This window comes from Phragmites australis, chromosome 5, assembly GCF_958298935.1.
Source record: "Phragmites australis chromosome 5, lpPhrAust1.1, whole genome shotgun sequence".
In the NCBI taxonomy this organism is placed as follows: domain Eukaryota; kingdom Viridiplantae; phylum Streptophyta; class Magnoliopsida; order Poales; family Poaceae; genus Phragmites; species Phragmites australis.
Window position 1 is genome coordinate 3,509,936 of NC_084925.1, and position 17,819 is coordinate 3,527,754.

The following is a 17,819-nucleotide window of genomic DNA, read 5'->3' on the forward strand; positions in this document are numbered from 1 at the left end:
GGGAAAGGCTTGGTGAAGCCCTTCAGGAAGTATGAGGAAGTTTCGACCTCTGATCTACAGGCTTTAAATATGACGAACGGCAAGCTCTCTCTCTTCTATGGTTTGGGAGGAGTAAGATAGTGAGAGAGCAAATGTGAGAGAGGGAGAGAGTGAGAGAGTCGATTGCCTTAAGTCAATCCTTTGCTAAGTTTTGTCGGTTATACCATGAGTGATGTCGGTCAGACCACGATAACCCATGTGGCAAATCCACGCGGCTACCACTTGACGATTAGATTGCAGATTAGCCTCGATCAAACCGCGAGAAGGATTCTTTGCTGAATTTTCCTAAGCCCCCCTCTTTGCATACCTCTTCAACTCCAAGGCACTTAGGATTTTTCTAACGAGCTATAAATTATGTCCATGTACTTTTAAAACATATTTAACTCAACTTAATATTCAAATAAGTAAAAACCTAAGTTGATGATGGATAAGAACGCTTAATTACGTGATTAACTTTTTAAGACGTAACAATATAATATTTATTTTGCATGAATATACTACATAGTACTTAATTTATCATATTAAACCTTAATTCAATTTGAAATGTACTAATATGAGTTAATACTTATTAATTATATACTAATACCATTATTAGCTAAGTCAGGTCTGCATTCCATGAGTTTGTTTCTACGTTTCTACTTGGTTCGGCTGAGAAAACCTTTTTATAAGCCAAATTCAAAAGTATATATAGTCAATCAAACATCTTCTACATGCATCCTACTAGGTGGGGATGCAGGAGTGTTAGCTGCTACCTAGATCTGGTCTACTCTTCTGTTTTCTGAGTAGTCCAGTATAGTAGCTAGTCTGTCTTTTCAGTTCCCACTGTCAGTAAATTTATGTAGTAGCTTAGCTTTCTCATCTCTCCCACACACTTGTGCACATCGGTCACTTGGTTATTGCTCAATCCTTTCTCAATACTGAATTAGGAATAATTGCTAACCCCCGATGATTCTAGGTCCATAAAAAACGCCACCATTGCAACTCATTTTAACACGTGTAGCTCGATCTTCTTCGATGTGAAATCCTTCTCGGGCTATTGACTACATGCCTTGGTGGCACTTCAGTGGTTTCTAGCTTCTCTTGGAGCATTTGGTTAAGACCCAACGCTCCACTAATTATTTGCACGCATGAGCATGAATTCACCACAGTGTGGCTGTAGTCTAAACCTAGTGTAGGGATGTTAATGGGGAATTCTTCATCAGGGAATGGCTCCCCATCTCCATCTCCGCACGAAGGAAAAATCCATATTCCCGTCCCCGCTTCCGCTTGCGGGGACTATTTTCTCCCCATCCCCGTCCCCGCGCGGGGAATGGAGACCCGATAGGGAACTCGTCCCCGCCCACCTGGGCCGAGGTCATCCACTGAGCCGACCCGCACCATACCACGACGCCAGGCCGTGCCTGGCTGGGCTGCACGCTAGCGCCCGCTTGGGCCGCGCATCTGGCTCCCGCCTGGGCCGGTCGCGCACGCCTGGGCCACCATCGATGGGCCGAAACGGGTCCCCGCGGGAAAACGGGGATAGGGAATGCTTCCCCATACCTGTTCCCGTTAGATTCGACGGGGATATAATTTGTACCATTTATATCCCCACGGGTGACGAAATCTCCCCATCCTCGTCCCCTAATAGGGGAATTCCCCGCGGGAAATTAGGGATCAGGTCCCCATTGACATCCCTACCCTAGTGGCCTATCTGGGAAAATGCAGTTCTCACTCCCGTTTCGAGTTTGCGTGAGTTTTTTTTTTTAAAAAATCATAAAACTATAACTATTTATACTGTTGTAACACATAACTAGAAATATTAAAGTATATTTATGAAACTATAACTATTTCGATTTTTGGTAAAAAAAACTAACAACTTTTTAATCTGATTCTCCCGTGGAGATAATGGCACAATATCTTCCCTCGATCGAATCGAGATATCGATGCATTTCCTAACAAAAAAAGTTATATACCGGAGCAACAAAGGACAAAAAGGCACAGGTCGTAGATCACTCTTACTTACAAACGCTAGCTGAAAAAGCACACTGAGTGACACCGAAAATACCACTCTGCGATAGTGACCGACGCGACGCTATACCAGAGGGACCCCTACAGGGAAGAAGGGTAGGGAAGAAGGGTATAGATAGGATGTTAGTCTCTTTCGAAAAAACCTTGATTTTTTTGGATTGACATTTCATGATTATCTCAATCATAAAATATGACTCAGTTCGAGCGTTCCCCCAAACCCCCTTACCATCCTATTTGTAGACTTGCCATCTATCTAAATTGTTCATGCTACTCCCTTATTTGACATACATATGAAGCCAAGGGAGTGATGCAGAATTGTAGACGGCAACGATATAAGTCACACTATCAATAGCCCATCGACAGTTCTTCATTGATCTCAGTTAGTTTGACCAGCCGGCGGGTCGTCGATCGCCAGCGTGTCAAGGCGAAATGAAACGAAAGGAAAGAGGTACAATTAACGAGCACAGAATGCACCAATTCATGTCCAGCAGCCGGTGTGGACCGGGAATCATGAGCTAGCTTCTGCATGCATGTCGGCCTCGGATTCGAGCATGTGCAATGCGCGTCTGGGCTCTGGACCGATGATCGCGTCTCGTGCCGCACTCCCGTGCGCACGTGGGGCGCGACCAACCGACTGAGCCGCCCCTTATTTTTCTGGGGCCATGGACGAAGGAGAGGGAGAAGAAAAGTGAGATAGAGTAGAAGAAGAAAAGGAGGGAGGAGAGAAAGAAGGAAAAAAAAGAGGTGGATGAGCTAACATCATCTCTAATTGATTTTCTTTAGGGTCTAAAATCTTTTTACGAAGGGATTTTCGTTTTCTTTAGTGCTTTAACGGTTTCTTTTTATGGTTCTTGTTACGAAAGAATTCATAAGGTCATTCCCTTCAGGACGGGATTCTATCACATTTCCCTTCACGAATCCCTTCGAATGAAAGCTGTTAGAGATGAGAGAAAATAAAGGGAATGTAAACGGGGAGAGGAATCCCGTCTTGAAGGGAATTTCGTTGTCTTCCTTATTCCCCTCTCCATTCCCATTTCTGATTTCCCCTTTGAAACCTCCTTTGCAATTTCGTTCCCTTCCTGATTCTCCTCATTTCGTTCCCTTCTCGATTCCTCTTTCCGTTCTCATTCTCTTTATTTTCTCTCATCTTTAACAACTTTCGTTCGAAGGGATTCGTAAAGGGAAAGGAGAGAAAATCCCGTCATGAAGGAAATAACCTTAAAAATCCCTTCGTGATAGGAACCGTGAAAGAAAATCATTTTAACGCTAAAAAGAACAAAAATTCCTTCATAAATTTTTTTTATCCCTAACAGAAATCCTTTAAAGATGATCTAATCTCTCTACTAGCTATCCTAGATCCGCTACTGCAAGTAACCATACAAATTAGGTGCAACTCTCCCTTCGTTTCCCAAATTTAATTTTAGGCTTGGGCCCGTGTTATATGCCCACAGTTATATGCTCTAGGCTCACATGTCAATGACATATCTCAAATTAGCATAATAACATATGTAGATATACACCCATGATCATGTGTAAAGTATAACATACACACTAATGATAACACTGTTTATATTGGCGGTACGGTGTAACGGTATAGCGTTGGTCAGAGGACAATCTTCTAATGTACTTATAGACCAACTAATCGTCGGTACAATATGGCGATGTTGCATTGTTCTCTGCCGAAGTCGGTAGCTCTTGAAACTCTCAAGGGCATGGTTGCGTTTTATATTTCTAGAGGGATTTTTCTGTAAAGTGTGTTTTAATTCTAGAATTCTTGTTTTTTTTCTATAAATTAATAGAGCACTAGACCCTTCGACATCAATTTCCTTAGTAAAAATGTGTCTTTGGTGACACGACTAATGTAGCAACCATCTTGTGTACCTTGCAAAGAAAATAACCAACATATACAGTAGCAACGCAAACAAGTTAAATACTCTACTACTGGGTCTTTAAAAAAGGAACTAGTGCAAATGAGTTGGAGCCAAATTCATGCTAGGTCTGCCCATCGTAAAAAAAAATCACGTTAGGTCTCATCACTCTACAATGGCTGGTACTGCACACTCTCTTCCCTCCAAACGATGGGAGATCATGGTGGCCCAACCCCGATCTGTGGATCGGTCAAAGTCATTCTTGTAATGTGGCCACACATCATCAGTGCACACCTATGGTGCCCTGTTACTCCCTTAGGGCAATGTGGCCCTCATAGGGTTTTTTGTCTGCCTTTTTTGTGTGACCGCATTCAGCGAACGTTCGAATACTGTTGTACAGGTAACCGTTAGATCTGCTATTGTATTTGTCGTCACACGTGCGACAATCCATCTGTGCTAGGAACACCGTTAAAAGATCGTAGGGATAATAGGCTCACGCAGTCGTACTGATAGGTCGAATGCATCGATATGTTACAGGGTTTGCTCACTTTGTTGTGTGCGCAGAAGATCATGGATTGAAAAAAATTATATTATTGCAATTGCAAATACCTTTGTTTCCATTTTAATACGAATTTCTTTTATTCTTTAGCGATCGGAACATGAACTTTTGGCGTGGGAGGAAGGGAACAAGTTATTTAAAAAAATTAAGAATATTTTAGTTGCTCAGTTGAATCATGTCTTTGAATTTAGTGATCTCATGGTGTTATGAAACCTTGACAAACATGATTTATGTGTTTGGTTGGCCACACAGTGTATTGTGAGGTGTTCCTTTTTTTTGCCATTCTTGGAGAAGCAGCGATAACCAAAATACCTGCAATATCAAAGCAACCTTTGTTCCTCCAATGATTGCCGTGTTGTGCTGCTGCTACACCTCTCCTCGTGGAGGGACCTGAAACCTGCGGAATCTTACACAATGCAACACCCAGAACCACCACCTGTCCATGCTGCTCTGATGGTCTCATCCGTCTCTTCTCCTAATCTTTTGCTACACCGCATGTCAGCTTTGCCACATGCAACCTAAACCAACCGATGAACAAAGCCAGCAGGTACTGTACAATCCCCTCTCTCTCTCTCATCATATATGCTAGGTTTACGTGGAACTCCTTCGGTATTCATGTGAAATTCTTGCATCCCGAACGAAACGACATATAATTCTTTGTTTGAATGTATATAGTTTATAATTTTAAAATATATCATCCTGATTCCTGAATGCCTAAATCCGTAACTTAGTAATGTCACGTTCGGAACTTAAGAATGTCATGGAACGACCTAGCTAAATGGACAGAATGGAGGGAATAAGAAACGAGCTCGTGATACCAGCCCAAATTCAAGCCCTATTTGGTAGGGTTTCACCGGTTCTACGTTAGATTTTAAATTTAAAGGTTAAAAGTAAGATAGTTTAAATCTCTATTTTAAATTAAAATACAAACAAAATAACTCACACAAACATCCTCAGTCATATAGCGACCTAGCTAAATGGATAGAATAGAGGGAATAAGAAACAAACTCGTGATATCAGCCAAAATTCAGTCCCTATTTGACAGGACTTCAGCTCCAAACTCCACACTAGATGTTGATTTTATAGGCTAAAATAAGGTGATTTAAATCTTTATTTTTAAATTAAAATGAAAACAAAATGACTTATACAAACACTCTCGATGTACCCATAATTTTAATTTTACAAATTTTTGGAGCTAATAATATATAGCTTTAAGAATTCTTAGGTATAGAGATCTGCCAAACAAGTCTTCAGTTTTGGTGGTGATCTGATCCGATCCGTGGCATTGAAGTGAGCCCGGGCCAAACGAACAGGTCCCTGCAGGCTTTCCGATGCGCATATATAGCTAACAATGTGGCCACACCACATTCCACAGGTGGCGTGAGAAGTAATTGACCCAGGAAATGGATGGACCCTCTCAAACTGACGCTGTTTTTTCGGCGCAGTGCACAGCCATGTCTCCCCTGCCACCATGCACTCGATCGGTCATATTCAGTCGTCACCCATTTACCACCTACAACAAGTCTTCCTCACAAATGAATTTGTTGCCTATGATGCACCAAACAGAACATGCAGTACTGTGCTGTGGCTGAAAACCCATGCACATCCTTGGAAAGTAAATCTCTCCATGGGTGTATCATATTGCCAGTCTCCTTCGTACTACCTTCGTTTTTAAATAATTGACATTGTTGACTTCACACATCAATATTTGATCATCAATTTTTCACAAATACATACGTAAATCATTCTAAATATACAACATTCTTAAACTACTTTTGATGGCAAATCTAACAATACTATTTTCATTTTACTTATTTAAATATTTTAAAAATTATTATTGGTCAAAGTTAAAGTTATAACAATATCGGTGTCAGTTATTTGAAAACGAAGGTAGTAATATAATAGCAGCAAGGATAAATCTCTCTCTGCAATTAGTAGAGTTTGGATAGTACACGTACAAAGAGTTAGAGAGACGTGAACAGCGTGTGCGTCGTCCTTGTAATCAAGAAAAAAAAATTATCAATTTTTTATTTGCAGAGAGAACAAATGTGTGTTGTTTTTGTGATGCAGAGAGAGGCCCAATGACGGAGGAGAAAGCTGGGGGAGCAGATGGTGGGGGTCCAATCGCAACGGGCGTTTCCCCGCGCTGCTGCTGCTCGGCAGGAGAAAGGGAGGCAGCAGCCCCCATCTCATCTGCGCCTCTTCAGATTTCAGGATCCCCACACCTCCATCATTGTACGTCATTTTGACAATTGGTCTCCTCCAACTCCCATCACCCACCTAATAAGGTCATACTTGTTTTTTTATTTTAATTATAGATTCTAGTCCTAAAAATAAAAATAAAAATAAAAACAAATAATTATTATATAAAAGCTGATTCTCATAGTTAATGAGCTAAGTTATACTTATAAAATCTTACAATTTATAATCTAATGGAAAAATTCTTTTATAAATTTTACGGACTGAACTAGATTATCACCATTTAAAGCTAAATACCTAATGTAGCGCCTACATGGCGCGCATCTCAGCATACATGGGTACTGCTCGTCTACCATTTGAGTATACTGTCACAGTGAGACTCCACCTAGAAGTTCGGAATTCAGAAAAAAAAAACAGTTGAACCTCTTAAAAATTCCCGTGAAATTTGTACATTTGTTTCCAAGCTAGTTTCGAGGTTATGATACATGGAATGCACAACGGGCGCAATTATGCGACGAGCTTTATTTGGTCCAGCTAACAGAGTTTCACCCCCAACAATTTCAGCCTGGTCTACCAGAATCAGAAACTTTCACCAGAGAACTCTACAATCAAAACAACTACTCGACCACCGTAAGATGCTGACCAGAACATCAACATGACATACCCAAACAATTTGCAGCTTCGTTCTACATTTGAAGTGAAGGCCAACGATCCGTTGAACATAAGCAGCCTCAGCATGTCAGCTTCAGACCATCTCCAACCATATTCCCTTCATTTCGTTCCCTTCCCGATTCCCTTCCCCGTTCTCATTCCCTTTATTTCCTCTCATCTCCAACAGCTTCCCCTCGAGGGGAATCGCGAAGGGAATGGAGAGAGAATCCCATCCTGAAGGGAATGACCCTGGGAATCCCGTCGTGACGGGAACCGTGAAGGGAAACCGTTGGAGCGCTGAAGGGAACGAAAATCCCGTCGTGAAGGGATTCTGGCCCCTGAAGGGAAACCGTTGGAGATGGTCTCATGACGAAGAATAAGGGGAAGCACTAAGGAACGGTTCCAGTGCTGCCAGATGATGTCTCAAGAAGCCATACACAGACTCCGTGCTCACTGCGGCCACCCCAGGAACCATGCCAGCTCCCTGTGGCAAGAAATGATAGATGTTGGTGTTTCGTAGAGCCAAAACTGCGCAAAATAGCTATTATTGTAGAACAACAAGAAGCTGGAGTAGCAGCGAACGGTGCAACCAAATGGACTGCAAGAGGCAACGAGTGGGAGGTCTTTGGGGGCGTTGAGGTTGTGATCTCATTGCATATCGGCTTCCACCGGATGCAGGAGGGCACAGTTGCGCAGACATCAGCTTTCTTACTTCGTCTTGCAACTGTTCTTGTATGTGCTTCAGCTTTGGCCTTCAAAGGAAAGAATGTGATAAATCATGATCAACAACATCGTTCAAATCCTGGCAGCAAGGCGTCACATCGTCCAGCAATATCATTTGTTCCGGAAAGATCAGACAGATCCTAGACTAGCCCCTTGCATATGCTAAATACTAATGCTTCTTCAGAATACAGCAGTGAATTAGTAGTTGACATACTACACAGTAACAATGCAAAAAGGTCTGGACAGGAAATAGGCACTTATAGCATGCAACACTGTTAGATTTGCATAGGACTATAATGATAATTGGAAAACAAATAATGGCTTCAAGACTGAACTGATTCATGCAAATTCATCAGTGCAGTGCTGTCTGAAACTCATTCAAGTTATAAATTTTTAGTTTGCAAATTGAGTTGAACAGAGCACTAAGGGAAATGTGTATGACCCGATGACCTTACCCCAGTAATACAACCATTGCGATCGCATTGTATTCCTGCATCCGCTCAGCAATACTACAATTTGAGCCCTGTTCCAACAGAACCTGATCATGCATAAAAAGGTTTAAGATGACGATATCTTAAGAATCACAAACAATCTGAACAGAGATGGACTGACCTAATAAAGAACATCCATGGAGGACAAGGGCAAGGGTTTTCACCAAGTCAATAAAGAGAAGCTGATCTCTGATCTCCCAAGAAAATATGGTTGGCACTCTTGTAGAAGTTGAAATCTCATTTTTCTCCACTCTCATAATGGCCACTTGTAAACCAATCCACGATTACCAAGTTTGAATTGGCAAAGACTTGAAACACTTGCTTTTGGTAGTATCAAGCGGTTGAGAAGCAGGTGACAGGGTCTGGAATAACAACAAGCAGGGCATCTTCTCCAACTCTCGCCTACTGCATGTAATAAATGTTCAATTATGGATTTTTCCTGTTTTGAGGCTGAAGTATGTGATTAAGAAACTGGGGTCCTCTCCTATATCAATCTCCTTTGCAGAAGCATTACCTCTAGAAACTGCTCAGAACATTTAGAGCCCACAGCCTTGTACACCTACACAAGGGCATGCATATCAGGAAATAAACAACAGATTTGAAGAAAACTAGTGTTTCAGTTGACATATTAGCGATGGAACATGTTGCACAAATATTTGAATATCAGGAAATGGACAACAGATTTGAAGGAAACTGGCTTCAGTAGGCATTTCCAATGATGGAACTCGTTAATGGATGACTACAGAGGCACAATAGTAATTCAGCTAAAGGATTTCGTAAAGCTGGAAAGGCTGGAGAAGGCTCCAAAATTAGCTAAGATCAGAGCTAAACAATTGTAGCAAGATAACGTTATAATGTAGCTAATTTATATGTTGAAGTGAAAAAACAAGGTTCACGGTAGTGAAAAAACCATTTGAGTTATACCAAACCTATAGCAGATCTCCTAAATTTAGAGAGTTTAGAGCATCTCCAAGAGTCTCCTAATCCTACTCTCAATAGTTAAATTTAAGGAATTTCACCCCAAACTTAGCTCCAACAGCTTCCCAATCTCACCCCCAATATTTACCAACCCACAAAATCCTCCCTCTCGCTAGCTAAATATGGGGAATGCCCCCTTGCTCCCAAAAACAACCTACCGCCCTGGGCCCACCCGCTCGTCCCGTCCGCCGGGAGCTTGGCTCCGCCTCACTGTTCTCTAGCTCTGCCTACTACGCCGTCGCCGCGTGCAATGCAACTGCACCGTCCTCCTCGCGGTGCCCGCCGCCGCCGCCGCCGGGGAGCTCTCCTGTCCCGACTGCCATGGCGCGCCGAGGAGCTTGCAAGCGGCGACGCAAAGCACCGGGGGGGGGGGGGGGGCTTGGGGGCGCCCGGGAGGACGGTGTGGCACATGGCGGAGCGGATGCTCTCTGGCGGGAGCATAGGCATCGCGGTGTCGAGCTCGAACTCCACCTCGGCGATCAAGGAGCCCAGTAGCGGCGCAGGTTGAAGGAAGAGGATGCGACAGGTCTGGTGGAGGAGGCCTGGACGGGGAGCAAGCGGTGGGATTTGGAGCCATTGGAGCGGAGCGTCGGGAGGGGGAGGGAGAGGAAGAGGGAGGAGAGAGCCATGGAGATGGAGGATTGGAGTCCGGATGTGGTTCTGCAACGGGCTCATCGCGCTCTACCTCACGTGTGGCGAGCACGTGGCCGGCGAGTTTGCCAAGGCGCTGGCTTTGTTCTGGGAGATGCAGCAGGCAGGGGTGCGCTCGAATGATGCGATGTTCGTGGCCGTCCTAGGTGCGTGCCGTCGACGAGAATCCAACCGAGCGCACGGTGAGATATGACAGCTAGGGTCCACCCGTCAGTGACACAAGAGAGGGAAGAGACTCCGGTCTGTTGAAATATAGGGAATGGGGTATTAAGAGTCTGCTGGAGAGAGAAAATTTAGAGAGTGAATTTTATTAGGAAGACTCCCTATATGGAGATATAGAGAGTACGTTTTAGAGAGTCTTTTAGAGATGCTCTTATATCCTGGTTTCTAGTGTTGAACATTGTGAGGAACAGGATCTGCCATAAGCAGCAGACAGATTTGTCCAAGCAGTGCATTTTGCTAAGTCACAATGCCGGTTTTAGTGAGCAATGGAGGTACCAGTAGGATTTGGCTTATCATACACTCGAGGCAGCACGCACTGCAAAGCGTATTTACAATTGGTAAGTTGCTAAACAGTGCAGATTAGCAGCAGGTAGGCAGGCAGACCTTAGTGGAGGCCTGCGTGGTGATCGCCGCCGTGCAGCCGTCGCCGACGCTCACTGTGTACGAGATCGTGTCCCCCTGCAAAGGCGCGCGCAGCACGCAGGAACCGTCGTCAGGTCACAGCGATCTCCTCAGTCACAAGCATGTGCAGTACCGTAAGGGCGCCGGGGGAGAGGGGAAGGGAGGGCTCAGACTCACGAGACGATACCGCCGCCGTAGGTGAGGGCGTAGAGCCAGACGGCGCCACGTGAGGCGCGCCCCACCTTGGAGGGGGCGATGAGCTTGAGCGGGTACCTGGCGAAGCACCGGGACACCGCCGACCTCCCCCGCACCTTCTCCACCCACACCGCCCTCGTCGCCGCCGCCTCCGCCATCGCTGGCTGAGCAAGCCCAATCCAGGCTTTACCATGCAATCCGGCCCACACCACGGCACCGAGCCACATTTTTTATTTTAAAATTTCAAATTTAGTAAGATTGGTGAAGAAAAAAAAAATCTGGTCCTAGAGAAAATGAATTTAAAAGTCCCTTTAACAGAAATCGTAAAGAGAAAGTGTTGTAGCGCGCTAAAGTGATTTTAGTCCGTAAAAAGAATTCCTTAGAAATCTAAATATGTAATTTTTGAAAACAGATATGTATATTTACAATTTTTTATTTAAAAATAGAAAAATAAATAAAATTCCTCCGAGTGGTGTGGGCTGTGGTGGCGCACCGGGTCGGCTCGTGCGTGCCACGTTTCGTGGCCGGATCAGCGCCACCGGCCAGGCCACGTTCCGTGGTCGGCGCGCAGCCCACCGCTCTCCGATCCCATCACAATTCAGTTCAGAGCAGGCAGCCACCTTATCCGGAAGGAAATTCTGTGAAACTTAGTCTCACAGAAAGATTCACATCTACGTGATACGTATCCTGTACTTCTCTTATATATATTCAATCAGATCGTTGGATCCAGAACGAACGATATAGATTAGGATCTCACGGAGACCTTTCTGCAGAGGGTCTCATATAATTTTTTTCCACCTTATCCCCCCCTCTCTGTCTGCCACTGTCCAGTCACCACGCGACACTCCGCTCGCCACTCCCGGCGTCATGGCCACGACCGCGTCCACCGCCGCCACGCTGCTCCCCAGGCCTGTCGCTGGCTCGCCGCGTCCCGGCTCCGCCTCCTCCTCCCCGTCTCACAGGAGGCGCCTCCTCACCGTCAGGTACGCACGCACGGAGCTCACCTCCTCGCTCCCCGGCCCCAGGTGCCCCGACCCTCGAGTCGCGTGGACGCCCACCAGGTGTTCGACCCCCGCTCCCCGGCACCATGCGAGCGAGCCGCAATTCAAGCGTGCACTCGAGCGTGATGGGCAGCTGAATTCACGAGTTCTTGTTGGTAGGATAATCACTAGTAGGCTGATCGGTTCGTGGCTGGCCCGGCCTGTTGCGCCGGCGGAGTCGGTGCAGGTGCCAGTCGATCAGCGTGGACAAGCAGCAGCCCAAGGCGAAGCGGAGCCTGCTCGACAACGCCAGCAACATGCTAACCAACCTTCTCAGCGGCGGCAGCCTCGGGGACATGCCCGTCGCCGAGGGCGCTGTCACAGATCTCTTCGGCAAGCCCCTCTTCTTCTCGCTCTATGATTGGTTCCTCGAGGTGTGCGCAAACCTTCCAGTCCTACGCCTACTCTCCCACGCATTATCATCAATGCAATTTTAATGCCATATATCCTCTGTTCTCCACTTCACTGAAACCATACAGCCATACAGGAAATTCAAGTAAAAAGTGTGGGGACAGCTTGTGCAATACTTACATACTATTATTATGATTTCGTCGCAGCATGGCTCTGTCTACAAGCTTGCTTTTGGACCCAAATCATTCGTTGTCATCTCTGACCCAATTGTTGCTAGACACATCCTCCGGGAAAATGCTTTCTGTTACGATAAGGTATGCTGTCTAACATATACTATTGGCTCCATAGATTGTTACAAACCCGAGATGTTCCGAACACAATTTCCTGACATGTTGTGGATAACTGACATTGCTTCTGAATAACTAGTTTAGTTTTTATCTTTCTTACGCAGCATTTCTGTACTTGAAATCAGGGAGTTCTCGCTGAAATTTTAAAACCAATAATGGGGAAAGGTCTTATACCTGCTGACCTTGATACTTGGAAGCAAAGGAGAAAAGGTTAGAAAGGTTGGATATTAAATCATATTTTGTGTACTTCTAATTTTGTGTTGCGTGCAGCCAACCATACTTCATTTTTCTGTGCTATAAGGCCATAGCCCATTCTTTTAGTCAGAAGTAGCAGGTTGACCAGTGACCAGTGCTTTGAATTAATTTCTCGTTAATTTTGTTTTTCAATCCTGAAAGTTTTTCAATCTTAACTGTATATGCTTAAGATGGGACCTCCAGGCATGTAAATTGAGCCTAGGGTTTCTTTGAATTCTGAATTAATTAGCATGCCTTTTGCTACATTTTTAAACACCATCATTAATAGTAGTTGCCTTTTGACAAGGCAATTGATCAATATAGGCGCTTGCATTTCACACAATATTTGCTGATGGTGCATCTTATCCAATCCCTCTTTTGTGCAGTTATAACGCCTGGATTCCATGCCTTATTCATAGAAGCTATGGTGAGAATATTTACCAAATGTTCAGAGAGAACGATATTAAAGCTTGAGGAACTTACTGAAAGTGAAAACCGTGAACAAAAATCAGCCATAGTTGACCTTGAAGCCGAGTTCTCCAATTTAGCACTCGATATAATTGGCTTGGGTGTGTTCAATTATGATTTTGACTCAGTTACTAAGGAATCTCCTGTAATCAAGGTTAGTGTAATATCATATATGTAGTCGAATATCTGATTATTATTTATGCATAGGATGTGGTATAGATGCTAGTATAGAGAAATTGAGTAGAAATACAGAAAAATGTATATGTTGCATGTCTATCATGAGTAGATACTATCTATGCTTTTCTGATATTGTTCTCTTCCCTTCTTTGAGGGTTTGTTTTTCTTTTGTGCAGGCAGTATATGGAACTCTTTTCGAAGCTGAGCACCGATCCACATTTTACATCCCCTATTGGAATCTTCCTTTGGCTAAATGGATAGTTCCAAGGCAGCGCAAGTTCCATAGTGACCTCAAGGTCATCAATGACTGCCTTGATAATCTTATAAAAAATGCAAAAGAGACAAGACAGGTTTGTGCCAACAGAACATCTATTCATACACCATGGTAGCATTAGGGAACTTGAAGTAGTTTTGATGTTGTTGCGACACAGGAAGCTGATGTGGAAAAGCTCCAGCAAAGGGACTACTCATCTTTGAAGGTTGGTTGCTAATCCTCTTTTTCTTGGTTCATTCTGGTACCACTAGTTTGCCTTTGTGAACCTCAGGTGACTTTTCGTGAATAATAGCTCGCATCTGTGCCATAATGCTTATAGGATGTCAGCTTGCTGAGGTTCCTTGTTGACATGCGAGGAGCTGATGTTGATGATCGCCAGGTAAATTGCCAAGTATTTTGTCGCGAGAACAGGGAAAATTAAGTTGATAAATTTCATGGTTTGTGACAGCTTCGGGATGATCTTATGACGATGCTTATAGCTGGACATGAAACAACTGCTGCTGTTCTGACCTGGTCTGTTTTTCTACTGGCTCAGGTACACAAATGTTGTCATAGAATTCACAACTTAATTATATAGATATAAATGTTTCTAGTTGGTTTCAATGTCATGTGGTCATACCGTACTGTGATGCAGAACCCTACCAAGATGAGCAAAGCCCAGGCAGAGATTGATTCTGTACTCAGCAATGGGGCAATTACCGTGGAATGCCTCAAGAAAATGGAGTACGTTATCAATGTTACCATTCTTTTGAATTGAGCTATGCTTTGATTCTTCTATATGCTATTTCTTGAGAGATAGTTGTACGGTGCTAAACATTTTCATCATATTATTTGCAATGTCATATCATATTCATGCAAGATCAGCAACTTGTTCCAACCTTTTATGTCATCTCAATATGGTAATTGTCCCCACTCCACAACTACATTTAGATCAAAGCCTTGATCCAGCTTTATTAGAAAGCCAAAAAAAATATTGCTTCTCCTATTTAGCATGGTTAGTGGTTACTACCATAGTACCATGGCGTCCAAGTTCTCTAGAATTACTAACTATATTTATGCATCACATGTGTTTTTCTTTTTCACGTGCAACCTTTACATTATCCTCTAGGTACATAAAATCGATCATTGTTGAGTCTCTTCGCTTGTATCCTCAGCCACCATTGTTAATCAGGCGTTCTCTCCGACCAGACAAATTGCCAGGTACTATCTTCTTTGTAATGTCTATTGTTCTCTCCCCAACAATCCAATAGGTGTTTAATGGTTACTGGGCAATCAGGCAGCCACATGACAAATATTGTGAAGGACATGTCATCAACACAGGAATACAGATTAAATAATACTTATATTTTTCTTCCATAAAGGAAGCTGACAATATAACATTCAACTTATGAAAAGTGTAGACCTGAAACTTTCCACTTATTGTTAACCTTGTCACTGTTGTTACTCATCTTTCAAAAATGTATTGGCATAAGTTTGTGGGCTTGCAGTTCTACTCGAAATTTCTTTGTGTGGAAGTAGTATTAGATTCATTTTGTGTTTGGATGGCACAACGTAGGTAGGCCAAGGTGACCACATTTTTTTTTATCTGCGCGCTTCTCTTTATATGGCATGCTTTGTAGTCAGTTCTCAAACTCTGCACTGATTATTAGCATCTCCCCTTTCACCAGATATGTCTGACTAGTATTATACTTTTTGCAACTTCCTGTTTTTTTTTCCAACGAACTAGTTTAGTGGCAGGAAGGGTACCTTGCCTTCATTGATGTGTGCCCTGCAATTCCCCACTGACCATCTTTAGTCTATTTTTCCAGGTGGGTACAATGGAGCAAAAGAGGGATATGAAATACCAGCTGGGACTGACATATTTGTTTCGGTGAGTTGGGAATTTTTTTTCTAATAATATCTGTAGTATGGATACTTACATAAATGGACAATAGGCAAAAACTGTCAAGGTTTGTGTAACATAAATGGCTATAAATTTTATTCTGTTATCTATGGTTCAATCCATTTCATTGCCCTGTCTGTGGTACATTCTGGCACTGCAGATATACAACCTCCACAGATCCCCATATTTTTGGGATCGGCCAAATGAGTTTGAACCAGAGAGATTTTCAGTTCCAAAGAACGATGAGGGCATAGAAGGGTGGGCCGGTTTTGATCCCGGCCGGAGTCCTGGTGCAATGTACCCCAATGAGGTCTGCTCGAACAATACTCTCATCATTCTATCCATTACTGTATAAATTTGTTTCCAGTAAGGAATTAGGAACATATCAAGTTGCTCTTTTCCCAGATTATAGCGGATTTTGCTTTCCTTCCATTCGGCGGAGGGCCCCGTAAATGCGTGGGAGACCAATTTGCACTCCTGGAGTCGACGGTGGCTTTGGCCCTGCTGCTGCGGAAGTTTGATGTGGAGCTGCGAGGGTCGCCCGATGAAGTAGAGATGGTGACAGGGGCCACGATTCACACAAAGAACGGGTTGTGGTGCAGACTGAGGAGAAGGACTTGATCAAACATAGCTTTGCACCTAAAAAGTAGCTCTCTCTCTCTTGACTTCTGTTACTACGCTTTAGCTACGCAGAACAGCTCCATGAACAGCGAATGAGAATTATGTACATGGTAACGTCTATTGCAGCATCAGGGGCACCAAATCCACACTCATATCTACCTGTTTGACATCTTGGTGCATGCATGCACCTGCCCAAACCTGTACACAACACTTCATGCCAACCAAACTGATGATAGCGTAAGCCGCCGTATGTCTCAGCCGAGGTGTCCGGTTTCTTCTAAACTCAGGTAACCTGATCTGTGCTGTGGCAGCATTCCATTCGACACCTCTCTGAGCATGGAAGGAAGTTAGGTTCCAGTCATGTGTCTGCTTGGCAGGTAGTAGTACTAGCATCTTGTTTGATTCTCACATGAGTTGTTTTTGTGTGTAGCTGTGCCGTGTTGCAGCGGGTTGCATGCAGCGCAGGGAACAAGAAGCCCAGGAATAAACCACAAATCTGACGGTGCAGACAGCGATGGGTAAGTAGGTTGTTAACCCTGAATTCTTTTCCACGGAAGTCGTAATGTCCTACGTGCTCTAATTATTGCATGTGTATGCTCCTTTGACGGAGAAAAATCGTTGGGGTTGAACTGGAAGTTTGCTTGATTATTAGTGCTTGATTTCGAGCCAAAGCCGCACGTTTATGCGACCTTTTGCGGTCAGCAAATTCGCTGTCGCACGAGCTGTATATGGCAAGGATGATCGAGTCCATTTGAACAAATCTACATGGACAACGAAAGCCTAGTCATCTTTTCTCACTCAGGTAAAAACGAGATGCTCTCAGAAAAAAAGAAGAGAAGGAGATGTCATCTTTCCAAGCACGTCATCGTATGGCTAAACCCTGCAACTCTAGAATCAACCTAGCTATGGTAAGAAACAGCCAAGTTCTTTTGTAATCGGTCTCGAATGTTTGTGTTCGTAAAACTCTCTTTCGTGCTCAACTGAATGGTAGAGCTCCTGTACTAATTTTCGGAGGAAAAAAAAAGGTTTAGTTTCTTTGGCCTTTGTTGTTTTTACCTCTTTTTGCGAGGTTTGACCTGTATATGCATGGTGCTAGTCGTCGCCTAATCAAGGATCCTTCGACCCATGAGAGATACTTCTAGAAAGAGGATAAACCTCTCGATCCACAATATATGTATGATCGAATCGTGGAAATTCGTACTGCCGCCCTAGAATGACTTGAATTTTCGACAGCATATGACACGTTGAATTTCCTTTTGAACTCGTAGGATATGACGTATTATAGAAATTTGGTTCACTGTCGACTCTAAAGTAACATTCATTGCCGGTTTTACAGTCAGTAGTGAGCAACAGATAGTAATAGTTTTTAACTATTACTGCCACCGGGGACTTATAGTGAAGATTAAAGACTTTAGCTGACAGTGATAGTTTTGGTTTGAA

The 17,819-nt window shown here is 43.7% G+C and overlaps 1 protein-coding gene and 1 pseudogene across 3 annotated transcripts; one reads left to right on the forward strand and one right to left on the reverse strand.

The window, feature by feature from the left end:
• Positions 1 to 7,096: 7,096 nt before the first annotated feature.
• Positions 7,097 to 11,854, reverse strand: LOC133917328 (urease accessory protein D-like; annotated as a pseudogene).
• Positions 11,785 to 17,423, forward strand: LOC133918448 (cytochrome P450 97B2, chloroplastic-like). Of its 3 annotated transcripts, XR_009909764.1 has the most exons (16): positions 11,785 to 11,968; positions 12,213 to 12,399; positions 12,583 to 12,690; positions 12,849 to 12,933; positions 13,344 to 13,579; positions 13,779 to 13,952; positions 14,034 to 14,081; positions 14,196 to 14,255; positions 14,325 to 14,411; positions 14,511 to 14,599; positions 14,985 to 15,076; positions 15,685 to 15,746; positions 15,919 to 16,068; positions 16,164 to 16,404; positions 16,506 to 16,666; positions 16,810 to 17,423. XR_009909764.1 is itself a non-coding variant. In XM_062362331.1 (14 exons), the coding sequence occupies exons 1-14, from the start codon at positions 11,853 to 11,855 to the stop codon at positions 16,377 to 16,379; spliced, it is 1,710 nt and encodes a 569-aa protein (XP_062218315.1). In that variant the 5' UTR covers positions 11,785 to 11,852; the 3' UTR covers positions 16,380 to 16,531. The 3 variants fall into 3 exon arrangements, 2 of the variants coding, with proteins under 2 accessions (XP_062218315.1, XP_062218316.1); XM_062362331.1 differs by lacking the exon at positions 16,810 to 17,423 and having other exon boundaries at positions 16,164 to 16,531; XM_062362332.1 differs by lacking the exon at positions 16,810 to 17,423 and having other exon boundaries at positions 11,830 to 11,968; positions 12,146 to 12,399; positions 16,164 to 16,531.
• Positions 17,424 to 17,819: the final 396 nt, after the last annotated feature.

Bases quoted from the DNA above. Each gene is read 5' to 3' on its own strand.
- LOC133918448 (XM_062362331.1), top strand. From the start codon at position 11,853: ATGGCCACGACCGCGTCCACCGCCGCCACGCTGCTCCCCAGGCCTGTC. The intron at 12,691-12,848 runs GTATGCTGTCTA...ACTTGAAATCAG, and splicing joins ATGCTTTCTGTTACGATAAG to GGAGTTCTCGCTGAAATTTT. The intron at 14,600-14,984 runs GTACGTTATCAA...ATTATCCTCTAG, and splicing joins GAATGCCTCAAGAAAATGGA to GTACATAAAATCGATCATTG.